A 17,613-nucleotide genomic window follows, 5' to 3' on the forward strand; every position below is an offset into this window, starting at 1 on the left:
GAAATTTAAGCTGTTATAAATGACTTGTTGACCTCAAATCTGTCAAAAAATAGCTATACCATATATCACGAAGAATATCAAGTAATGTAGAGCCAGAAATGACAAGTGACTTTTACATATCATTTATTTATCTGGGTAAAAAGTGTCATTAACATTTAAAAGTGTTTTTCAAGATCGATCTAGCCAAGAGGGCAGCAGAAATTGTAAAATAAATAAATAAATAACCTCACACTTCTATGAACTTACTTGAAGTGACCAAAAAGAACTGGACTGATAACAATATAAGTACAATCACCCAAAGTCATAAAGATACTTCAAAAATAGGTAATTTCTTTATTTAGGAACGGAGACTGCAACACAGATTAATACTCACTTATCATTCATGCACACATCACATCCCACAAGAATCATCCCCACCAGACTCACATCACTCATCTGACATTAAACTGCCCACCTTACTGACTGGATGATGTCACAAGATGGTGGGCTGGCTCAAAATAATAGAAGGTTGAATATTAAATGAACAGTATATTAACTTATATAAACTTACAAACACCTGTATCAGAACTCAAATAGAATTATCCGAACTTAGGGGCCTTTTATACAGGTAAGCAGGTGTGTCTTTGGATAATGGCAAGTATTATGTATGACATCAGAATCAGAAAGGGTTTTATTGCCAAATGTTGAGCAGGTTTACAACATTAGGAAATTGCTGCGGTGCTTCAGTGCAAACATACTGTCATAAATTGCGCTTAAATAGACATGAAAAAATAAAAGTAAGAATAAGAATTAAAAGTGCTACATAGAAAGATATATACATGATATATACATGAGTGCAGGTGGTGATCAGTGCCAAACATGGAATGATGCAGTGAACACAGCGTAGGGTCATGTGTTAGTGGTGGGAACAGTCGTACGTTTATTGTTCATGTGTCCAACAGCAGAGGGGAAGAAACTGTTCTTATGGCGAGAGGTTCTGGTGCGAATGGACCGGAGCCTCCTGCCTGAGGGGAGCAGGTCAAACAGACTGTGTCCAGGGTGAGAAGGGTCAGCTGAGATCCGAGCTGCACGCCCCAGTGTCCTGGACGTGTACAGGTCCTGCAGAGATGGGAGTCTGCAGCCAATCACCTTCTCAGCAGAGCGCACAACATGCTGCAGTCTCTGTTTGTCCCTGATAGTGGCTCCAGCGTACCACACGGTGATGGAGGAGGTGAGGATGGACTCAATGATTGCGGTGTAGAACTGCATCATTGTCCGTGTTGGCAGGTTGAATTTCTTCAGCTGCCTCAGGAAGTACATCCTCTGCTGGGCTTTCGTGATGACGGAGGTGATGGTGGGCTCCCACTTCAGGTCCTGGGTGATGGTGGTACCCAGGAAGCGGAATGAGTCCACAGAGGTGATGGGGGTGTCAGTCAGGATGATGGGGGGGAGTGGGGCTGTGTGCTTCCTGAAGTCCACAATAATCTCCACTGTCTTCTGGGCATTCAGCACCAGGTTGTTGTGGCTGCACCAAGACACCAGACGTTCAACCTCCCTCCTGTAGGCAGACTCATCCCCGTCCGAGATGAGTCCAATAACGGTGGTGTCATCTGCAAACTTGATTAGCTTGACAGACTGGTGGGTGGAGGTGCAGCAGTTGGTGTACAGGGAGAAGAGCAGAGGAGAAAGAACACAGCCCTGAGGGGAGCCGGTGCTGATGGTCCGGGAGTCCGAGACATTCTTTCCCAGCCTCACATGCTGCTTCCTGTCCGTCAGGAAGTCAGTGATCCACCGGCAGATGGGATCAGGCACATTCATCTGGGAAAGCTTGCCTCGGAGATGGTCTGGAAGGATGGTGTTGAAGGCAGAGCTGAAGTCCACAAACAGGATCCTGGCGTAGGTTCCTGTGTAGGGCCATGTTGATGGCGTCATCTACAGATCTGTTGGCTCTATATGCAAACTGCAGGGGGTCCAGGAGGGGGGCCGTGAGGGTCTTGAGATGGGAGAGAACTAGGTGCTCAAATGACTTCATGACCACAGATGTCAGAGCCACGGGTCTGTAGTCATTTAGTCCAGTGATCCTAGGTTTCTTGGGGACAGGGATTATGGTGGAGGACTTGAAGCAGGCAGGCACATGACATGCCTGCAGTGAGGAGTTGAAAATGCCAGAAAACACTGGGGCCAGCTCGTTTGCACAGTGTCTGAGGGTGGCAGGAGACACACCGTCTGGGCCGGGAGCTTTTCGAGCATTCAGACTCTTAAACTGCTTCCTCACATCTGCTTCATGAATATGAAGAGTTGTGGTGGGAGGAGGTGGTGTGAAATCCTCTTTTGTGTGGGGTGAGGAGGGGGGTGTTGTAGGTGAAGTGTTTGAAGGTGGTGATGGCTCTATGGAGGGGGGAGAGGTGGGGGAATGAGTGTCCAAAGTGCCTCTATTGTTGGGGCCGTTGGAGGTGTGAAGGCTGCCTGATGGCTCGTCAAAACGGCAGTAAAAGTCGTTGAGGGTGTTGGCCAAGAGCAAGTCATCAGTGGAGTGGGGGGTTTTAGGCTTGTAGTTTGTGATATTCCTAAAACCTTTCCACGCAGAGGCCGAGTCATTCTCTGAGATCTGCTGCTGCGTCCACTTCTTTAGTGAACCTGTACTTGGCCTCTCTGTAGCAGTCCCTGTCTCCGCTTCTGAACGCCTTTCTCTTTTCCAGCCACAGCTTTTTGAGTTTAGGAGTAAACCAGGGTTTGTCATTGTTATAACTCACCCTGGTGCGTGATGGCACAATGCTGTCCTCACAGAAGTGGATATATGACATGTATCCTGAAATAAGATAAACTAACAAGAAAACTTCTGTTTACCTTTATTAGCCACTTGGCTTTGATAGTAAACAGTAGACAGACAGTAGACACTGGTGTGGCTTATTTAATGTTTTGTTCTGCGTTCAGCACAATATTAATTATTATTATAAATTGGAAGCGCTGTATTGTTGATTTTGTCTGCTATTCTCAATGTATGATGAATTCTAATGACTGTTTGTTAGCAATTTGCATACTCTCTCTCTCACTATATAAAACATTTATCTGGTTAAATTCAGTATGGTTCCAACAACAGTTTTCACAATAAAATATGTTAATGTACAGGGCTTTGGAGTTGACGTCACGCCGCAATGCATTGTGGGAGCGCGGCACCATTTTCGGGGTCTACGAATCAAAACAAACACACTGTGTTGGAACGACGATTACAAGATGCTTAAAAGCAGCTCAAAAGAGAATGAAATGTATAGAGACCGATTGCGTCCAGAGGCGAAGCAGCTGTACTTGCAGAAAATAGCGTGCATTGGAAATGTGGACCCGTATGACATACGGCCGTGGAGTAGAAACTCTGAAGACCAACCGCTATTGACGTAGCCTGACATATTCTCGTACCTTGTCTTTGGAGTCAGCGCGTACAAGTCGTCATTCAAACAAAGGTAAGTCAGCTCGAGTACTGCGAGTAAAATGCGTTTGATTTCCCTGCAAACATTCACATTAGTGCAGCATAAATTCATTCATGAGGGGAAATTACAGTGAGAACATGTGGACGCTGTTAGGTTGATGTGACATTGTCCTGAAGGATTTAGTTATTCTTTATGGTTAAAGAAATTGCACTAATTTATTAATGTTTATTATAAATAATTCTAATTATACATCTTGCTTCCATGTTTGTATCTTGTGTCACTAAAAATACATTTTATTTTAATTTTATATATTGACCTGCAGAATCTCCTTATCATATTAAGTGATTCATAATTGTCACTTTATGCTTTCTCCATCTCTAAAGTGATTACATTACACATTACATACTTTGGGTTCATTTTCTGCAGGCAGGTTTCTGACAGAACAGGCAGATTTACACTATAACATGCAGCGTTCTATAGATGGACACATAAAGAAATGAAAAATTACATGTATGTGCTAACATTCTAAACACTTTGTTACATTTATGATAAAGTAGATAAAACACATTTGTGTTGGCCTTGGCTCATAGTTCTTGTCTTTAAATGAACTTTGTCTGTGTGTGTTTCAGGTCCTGCACTCTCAAAGACTGAATGAACCAGCATTGCAGCCATGGGTCACTGTGAGCATCACAGGGGAGGTTGAAGCCGCCCACTGCACCTGTATGGCCGGAGTCGCAGAGACCTGCACCCACGTCACTGCTCTTCTGTTTAATGTAGAAGCAACAGTGTTGATCCGTGGCACAAGGACTGTTACAGATGAACCTGCATACTAGGTTTTGCTGGGTAATATGACCAAGATACAGTCAGTGGTTGGCTATAAGATAGACTTCTCCTCTTCAGCTGCCCAAAAAAAGGCTCTTGATCAAAACATAAACAGACCATCCGTATTGAAAGGTAAAAGGAGCCGTCCTCAAAACAGAAAAATCCCACCTGCTACTGTGGAGGAGTTGTCACTGCTATAATGCCATAATGTTTTATCTAGGGGTCTAGATTTATGCCTGTAGTGCACTGCCGTGTAAATAATTTGCATTTACTGAATATGTACTGACTGAGTACCACTGTTGAATAAAGAAACAAACTAATTTTTGCCTTTTTTTTATATTTTTATTAAAACCACTTTATAGAACATCACATCAGTTACAGTGTAGAATCCATGTCATTTATAGTTTACAAATGACAAAATGTTTACATAAAATCATGACAGTGTTTACATGATATCACCCACTACTAACATTACTTTATTTACTGTATCTTTTGAAAAACATAACGGTATTTATACAGCAAAAGACTTAAGAATATTTAACAGGAGCAGGTTTCATTTTCCCTGGTTTTATTATCACACTGTTCACCAAACGCAGTAAACACCATCTTATCCAGGAGGGTCACCTCTTCACCCTCACATGGAAGAAGTAATCTGATTGGCATGCTGGTATGTTTGAAGCAGGTCCCTTGTGTAGCGCTGGAACCCAGTCACGATGTTTCATCCATTTCATGGGCTGGTTTGCTGCAATAATGCCAAATAATTAGCAACTCTATAAATAGAAGGTAGTTCTGCAAAATCACTCAGTAGGATGTTTGTTCTAATTTGCTATGAGCTCAGAGTGCATAGAAAATAAAACTAATAGGCTATAAAGAGTGATATGAACATATTTAGAAGTTACCGGAATGAAAATGTCTGGAGCACCAACAGATATCTGGAGATGGAAGAGAACTGGATATCAGCTCGTCTCACAGCTGCTATCCAGGCTAGACGCCTTCGTTTGCTAACATCGATACACGAGCTGCCTCATGTTGCTTCCAGGTTGGGATCGGGACAAAATCCTTTCCACGCCCACCCCCGTGACATCACGCTCCAGCTTCAAACATACCAACAAGTTTTGTGTGCGCGCGCGCGTGTGTCACCCACACCCAACACGGGCTTGGAGTGCAGAGAATTTGCTCTCGGAGTTGACGTTAAGATAGTGATATTAAAAGAAAGAGGTCTCACTCTTCCAAACATCTTTGCCCGGCTGCAGAACTGTCGTACTCAATCTGTACTGAGAGAGAACAAAGGTTGGGGTACAGTGGAGTAAATTTGAATGTTTTAAATGTGTCATTTTAATTCAGAATATAAAAGATCGTAGAGGAAAATGTGGTATCTGGATTACTCAAAAGACAGTTTTTGTTTGTTTGTTTTATTAGTCCTTTATTTATCTAGGTAAAAAACTAATTGAGAATAAAAATCTAATTTCCAAGAGGGCACATAAGTACATAACATAAGCCTATTGGGTCGGATTTTTGCATTGAGTCTTCTTTCCGACGTGTGTGAGTTCATCTCACACACACACCGGATGCAAAGCACTTCCCACAAGCAATGGACACCTATTGGGGGCGCTATTTCTCCTATTTCTCTTGACCAGAACTGAAGAAACTCTGTACTTCAAACATGATGATTAAACACACAACAGTCAAGCCCATAATTATTCATACCCATGGCAAATTTTTACTTAAAGTTACTTTTATTCAACCAGCAAGTTTTGTTTTGACTGGAAATGACATAGGTGTCTGCCGAAAGAAAATAAGACAATGTACAAGACGTATTATTGTGGAAAAAAACATTTCTCAGCTCTCACTGAGGACCTGCAGCTGTGCATTGTGGCTGCTCACAAGTCAGGAAAGGGCTACAAGGCCATATCTAAATGTTTTCAAGTTCCAGTGGCTACAGTACAAAGTATTATTAAAAAATACAAGATGTTCCGCACCAGGGAAAATCTCAGACGATTTGGTTGGAAGCCAAAAGTGACACCTGTGCTGGCCAAAATAAAAATCATAAATTTTATTTTCAGCTAAATTTATACAGTGCTGTTAATCTATGTTACAAATGTGTAATTTTAAAATTTATAAATCCAGAATATAAAAGATACATACTGGATTACTCAGATTATTGGATACGACCTCTTTCTGGAGTGAAAGAGGAAGTTTTTGCCTTTCCAACCTACGGGTGGTGGTACTTCTGTGGACCAAAACGAAGTAAAGTCTGTACTACTTAAATTCATGGTTTAACATTTCTTTTCAACCACAATGAAAACTGTACGTCAGAAAAGGCAGCATAGGTAGGAACAAACTATAACAGCTAATCAACCACAACTTTAAATATGTTTGATTTTATAGTTTCCAACGTTTCTCAGCTCTCTTTAGTGTTTTAGGGAGAAAAGAGAGGACAGTGGTTCTTCTTACTTTTATTATTATCACTATTATTATTATTATTATTATTAATAATATTATTATTATTAGTTGTTGTAGTATTGGTAGTAGTAATAACAAAAGTATATACAACCGGACAATTTAACTGTGAATTAATGAGTTTACTGTATCAGTCCTGTGTATTTCCACTATAGAAAAATACTTTCTGTCAGAGGAAGGATTAAACGCGTCCCTTGGCCAGCGGAAACAAACAAACAAACAAACAAACAAACAAACAAACAAACAAACAAACAAACAAACAAACAAACAAACAAACAAACAAACAAACAAACAAACAAACAAGCCCTCTACACTCAAGTCTGCTGTGTCCTGAATGAGGGAGAACCACAGACACAAATGTCATATTGCAAATTTATACCACTGAGGCATGCTGGGTAACCAGGTGACTGAGAGAAAAAAAAGTGAAATTACATCAAACTGAAAAACGCAAAAAGCATCTTTTTAAGGACTAACTCTGCTGCTCTTCAAGAGTAGATTTAATTTGTGATGACAAATTGAATCGTTTTTTTAAATATTGTTTTATGTTAAAACTGGGATTAACTTGGATCTACTTTTTTACTTTTGAAAAACGTCTTTTAGACATTGGAGGTTACGTACATGTGTTTTAGGACTTTTGACTTATTGAAACATAAGAATTAAAATATGCTTCATCCTTCAGGGCGGGGAGTTGTCACAGTTTTGGTCCCAGAAGGAAGAGATGCCATCTTACCCTGCTCCCTCAGCACCAAGCTGAGCCTTCAACATGAGGTCTTTGACTGGAAGAAAGATGGTCAGAAGGAGGTGTTCCTGTACTCTGCTGGCGACGAATACAATAACGGACGTCCGGGACAAGATGAGCAGTTCAAAGGTCGGGTCTCACATTTCTCAGAAGAGTTGAAGCTTGGTAACGCCTCCATAGTCATCAGAAACACCAAGCTGGTCGACAGTGGAGAATACTCCTGTATTATTCCACATCTTCACCCAAAGCAACAACGTTTCAACATTAAACTCATCGTTGGTGAGTTTTTCATATTTGAAAACATCCTGAAAACACAACTAAGATCGCTGCTTTACTCACTCCAATAATGTAATAACAGAGTTCTGCATTTATGCTGAGGTGGCTCTCACTGTTAGATTGTACAGATGTAACCACGAAGCAAACAGCAGGAGATAAGCTGATGATGCAGAGTGAAAACGTGTTGTTGTTGCCTTTCAGAACGTGTCTTTAAGGACCGATCAGGTGACGTCACAGGTGAGTGATGATGTCATTAATATCCGCAACGTGTGCTGCAGCTCTGCAGGCCTGAGCATCATTTGAGAAGTGTTGATACTGAACAGCATAAACAGTTCAGTAAATCAGAGTCTGTGATGCTCTGCATTTAAGCACAGATCAGGAGAAACAGTGTTGAACCCTGTTTTTGATCTATAACCCCAATGTGTGTAAAATGTGAATAAAAATAAAATACCACGACTTTCAGGTCTCATTAAATGATATTTCATTCAGAATAGAACATAGAAAATATATCAGATGTTTAAACTGACAAAAAATTATATTTTAGGAAAAGAAAAAGGGGTCTTTTTTAATTTGATGGCAGCAACATGTCTCCAAAATGGAAGTACAGCGTTAGGTTCACCTTGTGCAGCATTCTCTCTTCTTTTAACAGCGGTCCATAAACATCTGGGAGCTGAGGAGAGCATGTGCTGGACTTTGTGACAGGCATGATGGTGAAACATCTGCACCGCATGTTGCCAAGTTCAGTATTCAGACTCTGCCACTATGAAGCCATGTTTCTTTTAATAGATCCAGTGTGCAGTTTAGCATGATCTTGGGGAAGTACAGTATAAGAGGCCTGTGACTGGACAATATTGAAGTCCCTTGCCCACAGAGATTTCTTCAGATTTTCTGGAACTGCCATCAAATTCAAAATGATCAAATCTGGGTTCTGCTGGGAATGAAATATGGATTTGTGAGATCTGCAAATCAGAACAGCTCACAGTTAGCAGCAACATGAAGAATCTGAACAGGTTGTTGTGTGGCCTTGTCTCTCTGTGACACATGAATTTGAAGCTTTATTCAGAGTTCTGTGTGTAAATGAGTGAATGGTGCACAGCCTCTGGGTGCAGAGTTGTAGCACACAGTGCAGATGTAAACATCAGTGACATCGTCAGCCTGTTGATTTCTCCAGATCTGTCTTTAGTCTGAGACACTGTGGGTTACGGTCATGTGATAACACTCACCTGTAACAGTACTGTAACTGCAGTATACAGGGAGTGCAGAATTATTAGGCAAATGAGTATTTTGTCCACATCATCCTCTTCAGGCATGTTGTCCTACTCCAAGCTGTATAGGCTCGAAAGCCTACTACCAATTAAGCATATTAGGTGATGTGCATCTCTGTAATGAGAAGGGGTGTGGTCTAATGACATCAACACCCTATATCAGGTGTGCATAATTATTAGGCAACGTCCTTTCCTTTGGCAAAATGGGTCAAAAGAAGGACTTGACAGGCTCAGAAAAGTCAAAAATAGTGAGATATCTTGCAGAGGGATGCAGCAGTCTCAAAATTGCAAAGCTTTGAAGCCTGATCATCGAACAATCAAGCGTTTCATTCAAAATAGTCAACAGGGTCGCAAGAAGCGTGTGGAAAAACCAAGGCGCAAAATAACTGCCCATGAACTGAGAAAAGTCAAGCGTGCAGCTGCCAAGATGCCACTTGCCACCAGTTTGGCCATATTTCAGAGCTGCAACATCACTGGAGTGCCCAAAAGCACAAGGTGTGCAATACTCAGAGACATGGCCAAGGTAAGAAAGGCTGAAAGACGACCACCACTGAACAAGACACACAAGCTGAAACGTCAAGACTGGGCCAAGAAATATCTCAAGACTGGTTTTTCTAAGGTTTTATGGACTGATGAAATGAGAGTGAGTCTTGATGGGCCAGATGGATGGGCCCGTGGCTGGATTGGTAAATGGCAGAGAGCTCCAGTCCGACTCAGACGCCAGCAAGGTGAAGGTGGAGTACTGGTTTGGGCTGGTATCATCAAAGATGAGCTTGTGGGGCCTTTTCGGGTTGAGGATGGAGTCAAGCTCAACTCCCAGTCCTACTGCCAGTTTCTGGAAGACACCTTCTTCAAGCAGTGGTACAGGAAGAAGTCTGCATCCTTCAAGAAAAACATGATTTTCATGCAGGACAATGCTCCATCACACACGTCCAAGTACTCCACAGCGTGGCTGGCAAGAAAGGGTATAAAAGAAGAAAAACTAATGACATGGCCTCCTTGTTCACCTGATCTGAACCCCATTGAGAACCTGTGGTCCATCATCAAATGTGAGATTTACAAGGAGGGGAAACAGTACACCTCTCTGAACAGTGTCTGGGAGGCTGTGGTTGCTGCTGCATGCAATGTTGATGGTGAACAGATCAAAACACTGACAGGATCCATGGATGGCAGGCTTTTGAGTGTCCTTGCAAAGAAAGGTGGCTATATTGGTCGCTGATTTGTTTTTGTTTTGTTTTTGAATGTCAGAAATGTATATTTGTGAATGTGGAGATGTTATATTGGTTTCACTGGTAAAAATAAATAATTGAAATGGGTATATATTTGTTTTTTGTTAAGTTGCCTAATTATGCACAGTAATAGTCACCTGCACACACAGATATCCCCCTAAAATAGCTAAAACTAAAAACTAACTAAAAACTACTTCCAAAAACATTCAGCTTTGATATTAATGAGTGTTTTGGGTTCATTGAGAACATGGTTGTTGTTCAATAATAGAATTATTCCTCAAAAATACAACTTGCCTAATAATTCTGCACTCACTGTACTGTAGTACTGTTGTTTAATTTACTTTGGATAGTTTTTTATGGTGATTAATTTAAGGAAAATGTCATTTTCAATAACAATAACATTACAGAGTATATAATATAACAGTATATTAGTCTCCGTGACCTTGTGCTGCAGCTGTAGCGTCATGCTGTGCTCACAGGTGCAGCTCCAAAGCCTTTTGTTGGGATCCTGAACATCACGGAGGACGGGGCGCTGCTGAAGTGTGAGGTTCCAGGTGCTTTTCCAAAGCCTTTGGTGGAGTGGAAGGACAGCGATGGAAACATCCTTCCCGCTGAGGAGCCGCAGGTGTCGTACAGAGGAGACCGCTACTACGTCACCCTCCTCATCGCTGTGACCAAGACAGACACCAACGTCTTCCGCTGTGTAGCCACACAGCAGGAGATCAGCCAAGTGACTGATGATGAGATCTACGTGCCTCACTGTGGTAAGATTTCTTCTTCTGTTCTCATTCTTGGTGGAATTTTCAGGTTTTAAATAGACGCTGTTTAACAGTAGTTCTGTCTACTGTTCTGTGCTGTATTAACTTTTTGTTTAATGTGTTTCAGAGAAAACAGCTGAGCTGAAGTCCTGCTGTGGAGTGGCTGTGGTTGTAGCAGCATTTTGTGGTGGAGCTCTGAGTACTGCAGTTCTGTTTTTAGTTATAAAGTACATTAGAAGATGGCAGAGAGGTGAGAATAATGATGGATTTCATATTCAGCATTAATTTTGACATACAGTATGTGTGAGGTGTAAAATTCTCAGTATTTTATGGATGAATCTTTTGGTTTAATCATCATAATGCTCTGGATTGGCTGCAGTTTTTTTACAGCAGGTATTTCTAGGCATATTTATCTAATTTGTCAAGCTAAAAAGAGAAAGAGTGATTCTTTAAAAAAAACCCAAAAAACTCTGAGTTATCTATTTGCCGCAGAGGTACAAGAAGACATTTAAGGTGATGTTAGTGCTGAGCGATTGTCTCCACACTCTGACCATCTTATCGTCCTGCTGTATGATCACTAATGCTGTGTCCCATCAGCACCAGGGGCAGGTCAGTGGGTGGGTGATGGGCTTAACATGCAATTCAATTCAATTTTATTTATATAGCGCCAAATCACAACAACAGTCGCCTCAAGGCGCTTTATATTGTACAGTAGATCCTACAATATGACCCCCTATGAGCAAGCACTTTGGCGACAGTGGGAAGGAAAAACTCTCTTTTAACAGGAAGAAACCTCCAGCAGAACCAGGCTGAGGGAGGGGCGGGGCCATCTGCTGCGACCGGTTGGGGTCAGTCAGTAAAGCAGCAATGGACACTCTCACAGTGAACTACTGTGGGTCTCACCTGGTTTGTGATCATCTCCAAGTGTTAAACTCCAAAAGCTCAGGTACTCAAACCACAGACAGAAAACAGTAAACCATGAGAGACTTTGGGCTGTGGATTCACCACACAGTGCCTTAAAATCAGCAGAACGTGAACCTGTAACACTCAAAGGCAGCTTATGAGTCTTCATCCAAGAGAACCAGACTGTACATAATTTAAAAAGCTTTAAAAGGTGGAGACAAAATCAGCTGCTTTTCGTTCTTACAGCTCAGCTGCTCAATTTGTATGAGCCAGAAGCCGCTCAAAGCTGTTAAACTGCTGTGATTGTATTTTAACTTGAACACATTCTTGATCAGATTCTCTTTTTATTTTTGCCTTACTTTGTTGTTGGTTTTTTTGTTGAGTAAGTTTGTTTGTGGAGAGTTTGTCTGTATTTGTAAACATGACTTTAAAAAGATTCCAAGCAATAAAAATGGTGACTTTCAGAATTATGTTGGTGCTGTTAAAGCTGATAATGCTAATGACCAGATTTGGGGAGTAACGGAATAGATGTACCACCGTTACGTATTTAAAATACAAAATATGAGTAACTGTATTCCGTTACAGTTACCGTTTAAAAAGGTGGTATTCAGAATACAGTTACTTTGTTGAAATAAATGGATTACACTGCGATACTTTCCTGTTTCATTTTGTTGCGGGTCAGGACTGTTTGGGTTTTGTTTGACAGCTATGCTCTGTTGTTCCAGGCGGTAGCATGGCAACTGTGGTTATGTGTTATGTGTCTGTGAGCGCGAGGAGGGAGAAAAAGGCGAGTGGAAAAGTAGAGTTGTCATTGAGCAGAAACGGGAGCTGGAAGCATGTAAATATAATAATAACCACTTCAGCCAAGAAGAGTGCCTGACGAGCCCAGTTGTAAGTAAGCTATTAAGACTCGACTGTACAACGTGTTCGTGTTTTCCTCCGAAACAATAAGTTCCGTTGGAGCAGCCTTTCAACGCCTCTCTCTGTCTCTCGCTAGCAAACTTGACCCAGACAACAAAGTAAAGCAACTTTTTCAGCTACAGCCCTACACGGAACCCGACGTATTAGTCAGAGGTCCCTTTACTACGGTTCGGACCTTCAGTAACAGTAATAAATCACACAGCAATAGTACATTCACGTAGTTGTAAAAAGCATGATAATATATTAAGTAATCCAAAGTATTCAGAATACGTTCCTGTCATTGAGTAGCGTAACGGAATACGTTACAGAATACATTTTGGGGCATGTAATCTGTATTCTGTAATGGAATACATTTTAAAAGTAACCTTCCCAACACTGCTAATGACATACTTATACTATGCTACTATACTACTTATACATACTTAATTGCAATGCTACAATCAAAATGCTGATTATATTTTACCATGTGTTTAATCATTATTATGTTTTGACTACTGAATTAATAGAAAAGATCAAATTCATGACATGAAAAATTTGTATCGCAGTTTTTAAATAAAAAGCACCCAAACATCCTACTTGTGTGGCTGTTATGTTTGTGTAGCTCAGATATTGATCATCACAGCAGATAAAGATGAAGGATTTGCTTCTGTCTGTTTTCTTTTTGTTCCACTGATGATTTTCTTGTTAAGGATGATTCTCCAGTAACAGCTTTACTTCTTGCATGTCACAGGCACTGGTCCATTTTAGTTCTTTTCAGCTAAGATGAGATATAAGTTCAGGATCAAAAACAAGTCAGAAAAGGAAGATTAACATCAACATTTTAAACCTCGTGGCTTTATTCCTTTGCGTCTTTCTTGTTAATCTAATTACAATATACAGTTACCACATAGTCCACCAGAGGGCGACCACCTGCATTCTGTGAACCAGCAGTGCAGTAGTTAAGGACTCATATTGAATTGTACTAAGCTGATCTAACAGCTGCTTTTGGAAACTTGAAGGATGCACAGATCTGGCAAACAAAGTCAGTAATGGAAAAAAAATACACCTATTCATGTACGGAGTAGCACCTGGTAGCGTTCTGTTCCCTGCCCTGTGATTGGTGGAGGAATTCTGAAAGGAAGTTAGGTGTGTGGGGACAGAAGCTGAGAAGAAGAGCGGTATTACCTGATCCGTACAGATTAATAAAAAGCCTCTCATCTGCTTGACGACAGTGATTTATTCACACGTTCCTTAAAACCAGGTAATTGGGATGCTATATAACAGTATCAAGAGCTCAGTAGCTTTATGTCATGGAGCATGTCCGATATTTGAAATCAAAAAGGGGATAAGACAAGGATGTGCTGTTTGTCTGGGCTCATCTATGGTAAATTGTCCAGTTCTCATATAGCGCTTTTTGTTTTTTACTGTATCTGAGCACTCAAAGCACTTTATACAACTAACAAGTTATTTTGGTGTCATGGTGTTTTAAAGCTTAAATGGGTAAAGTCCTTTCCTTATAGCAAACAGTCATTCTGGTTCATTATGCCTCATGTAATATTTTTAAATTCTGGAGGAATAGACTTTTAAGTACGCTTTGACTTTGAATCTCATAGATTGCCAACCACTTTCTCTGACTTTCATCAACAGGTTTTTGTCTACTGGAAATTGATTTATAGGCACAATTTCACACCACATAATGCAGCAGTAACAAAATATTTGTATTGCGTCACTTCCCACCTCTGTACTTAAGAGAATCAAGTACAGAGCAGGCTCTTCTGTGTTTTCATGGCAGCATGGAAAACACTTATGCTTACTCCAAGCACCGCTGCGAGTTTGGCCGTCAGTGTCTGTTTTCAGATTCGCCTGCTGAGCTGCTGGTGGACATCCACCCGGACCCAAGCCTGGCCCTCAACTTCAGCCAGAAGAGCCACTGGGACCTGGCCACGCAGACAGGTGTGGAGATGTCAGAGCACGAGGTGAGCCTCACTCCCAAGAGATCATGGGATAATTATCAACTAAATGATCAAAATCAAATAATAAAATAATTATTACAGAAAACGTTAAAAACAAAATTGTATGAATCTGAAGGGTTTTGATGCATGCAGACTGAAATGACTTATGTCAGTCTGAAATTACCTGCCACTTAAGTAACTTATTACTTAAACTTCATTCCAAAAAGTTTGAATAGAGATACAAGACTAGAATATGTGACCGTGATCTGCCAGAACTTCCCAGTCCCAGTTTCTTATGTGGGCCCTTGGGAGAATTAATTGCCTGCCCCATCATAGACTGTGAGCCTGAGGAGCCATGCTGATGGTTTTCTTTCATTTTTACTGCAGCGTTTCTTTGTAGTTTGTAGAGATGGAGATGTTTTATTTTTCTGAAGACATCTCAGGCTATTGATGAGTTTTAGAAATTATTTATGAGTCGTGGACACTGTCAGATCAGCCGCCTTTACACAGAGAAATGTGAATACTCTAGAGTTATGGGCAAGGATAGCTCAGTAGGTACAGTGGTGGTCCTATGATTGGAAGGTTGGGGGTTCGAATCCACTGAACGGCTCCCCCGAGGTACCCCTGAGCAAGGTGCTGTCTCTACGCACTGCTCTTTGGGTGCCCAGTGGCTTCCCACTCCTTCTCTGAGTGAATGGGTTAAATGCAGAGAGGGATTTTCCCTCGGGGATCAATACATTATTCATTATTATTATCTTGGTCCCTCATTTATTGCAGCAGGGGTTCTCAGAATAACTAGCCCCTGGTCACGCACTTTATACACTTTTTTCCACACACACACACACACATGAACATTGGTCACAGTTCTCACAATTGATTCTCAAAGTGCAAACCTTTGTAGATTGCAAAACGTAAAAGTATTATTATGCCGCGGTTTGTCTTCATCTGCCTGCCACTTTCGTGCGCCTTTTTCCCTCGCGGTGCAGGTGTCTATTTCCGAATGAGGCTCATAGTTATGGGTGTTTTTGTGCTGTTTTTTCTATTGGACGTGATGGTTATCAAAACCAAACGTGATAAATTTGGCAAGCGCAGGAGACACGGCACGGAGCAGATTTGTCAATCAGGCTGCAGAATGCAATGCTGTACTGTGCAATAAAAAATCAGCGAAAAAGCAAAGCAGTGACGGATGAACAGCGGGACCACTGTGTGCTGTTTATTAATAAACAATAAAATATATTCCTAAATGACAACATGCATAAAAGCAGAACGGTATTTGTACGTCAGTGGGAAAATAGCGGTGGCTTGCTAGCTTTTGTGCGGCTTCCCCGGGTCAGTGAAAACTTTAGAGAAAACTTAAGAGAAATGAATGAACTTACCAGGTTGCCCGATCTCTTCACATATCTTCCTCCAAGCTCGGTCCTTTATATTCCTGTCTCGGTACTGAAAGCAGCTGGTGTCGTACAGCTCCGAGTTGTTTGCTACAGCATTGATTAGCCTTCCCCTCCATTGAAGTATGAAAGGCTTTGGCTGGACCTGCCCCTTTGACCTAGGTAACAGCCACGTCACCAGGCTCCTGATTGGTTGTCGCGGTGCGATTTGACGCTGGAGTTCAGATTTTTCCAACTCGAGCAGTAGACGCGAAACGCGCGTATGCACAAAATGCAACACAAAAACTGACGCGCGTGGTTTTATTCGCGCGTCAAACGCGCCAGACGCGCTACACTGACGCGCGTTTCACGCGTTTTGGCGTTTTCGCGATGCAAATCTGCTTCCGAATTTTCGCGGGACCCGCAGTCGCGCGTCATCGCGCCTTTCCATTGACATTACATGTAAACCTGACGCTCTATTCGTGTCCATCGCGTTCGGTGTGAATACACCGTTGATCCGCAACTTGTAATACCACTCACTAATACTCACTTTTAGATGCATATGAATAAAAGAAGGAGTGATATAAAAGTGACATGCTGAATGCTGCCTGTCTAAATGAGAGCCGTTAACTTGCTGCTTGGTTTTTACAGTAAAAAGGGGCTCGTTTGTCTATTGTACAGGCCTGTCTCTTTACTACCTCAATTCTCAAAAGTTCTTGAAAAACTGTTTAAAAACAGACTGGAAAAATTTATAGATAAACATAAACTACTCACTGAGAGTCAGTACAGATTCAGATCAAGCAGATCAACATCATCGGCACTATTAGATTCAATAGAATACATCACAAATTCCATAGACAAAAAGCAATATGTGGCTGGGTTATTCATAGACTTGACAAAGGCATTTGACACTATAGATCATGATATATTAATAAGAAAACTGGAACATTATGGTGTCAGAGAGGTAGCTTTAGATTGGGTCCGGAGTTATTTAAGTGACAGAAAGCAGTTTGTGAAAATAAATGGTGGTTGCTCCTTATGTATGGACATTGCTTGTGGTGTACCCCAAGGGTCAGTTTTGGGTCCAAAATTCTTCAACTTGTACATTAACGACATCTGTAAAGTGTCCAAAGTATTAAAAAGGGTTCTCTTTGCTGACGATACAAACATTTTTTGCTCTGGTGATGATCTGCAGAATTTATTGGAGGATATGACTAATGAAATAAGTAAAGTGAAGTTCTGGCTTGATAAAAACAAATTATCATTAAATTTGAATAAATCTAAACTGATGTTATTTGGAAATAGTAGTTTAAATACAAGTGCAAAGATTCAAATAAATGGTGTTGATATTGAAAGAGTCAGTGAAAATAAATTTCTGGGGGTAATAATAGATGAAAAACTTAACTGGAGAGCTCACGTAAGATATATTCATTCCAAAGTATCACGAAGCATTGCAGTACTAAACAAGGCAAAACAGGTATTCGACAGAACATCACTTCATATTCTCTACTGTTCACTGGTTTCACCATACTTAAGCT

The 17,613-nt window shown here is 41.1% G+C and overlaps 1 protein-coding gene and 1 long non-coding RNA gene across 2 annotated transcripts; one reads left to right on the top strand and one right to left on the bottom strand.

Moving 5' to 3' along the window:
- Positions 1-4,546: 4,546 nt before the first annotated feature.
- LOC145428316 (uncharacterized) lies at positions 4,547-5,378 on the bottom strand. The gene is made up of 2 exons (XR_013908597.1): positions 5,126-5,378; positions 4,547-4,968 (listed from the first exon to the last, which is right to left on the bottom strand). It is a non-coding gene; the product is annotated as an uncharacterized LOC145428316 (long non-coding RNA).
- A 1,971-nt stretch (positions 5,379-7,349) lies between these two features.
- On the top strand, positions 7,350-13,349 carry LOC113020051 (V-set domain-containing T-cell activation inhibitor 1-like). The gene is made up of 4 exons (XM_026163717.2): positions 7,350-7,704; positions 7,903-7,938; positions 10,675-10,959; positions 11,081-13,349. Exons 1-4 carry the CDS (start codon positions 7,350-7,352, stop codon positions 11,236-11,238), a joined length of 834 nt encoding a protein of 277 aa, XP_026019502.2. The 3' UTR covers positions 11,239-13,349.
- The last annotated feature ends 4,264 nt before the right edge of the window (positions 13,350-17,613 follow it).

Source organism: Astatotilapia calliptera, chromosome 4 (genome assembly GCF_964374335.1).
Source record: "Astatotilapia calliptera chromosome 4, fAstCal68.1, whole genome shotgun sequence".
NCBI classification, from domain to species: Eukaryota; Metazoa; Chordata; class Actinopteri; order Cichliformes; family Cichlidae; genus Astatotilapia; species Astatotilapia calliptera.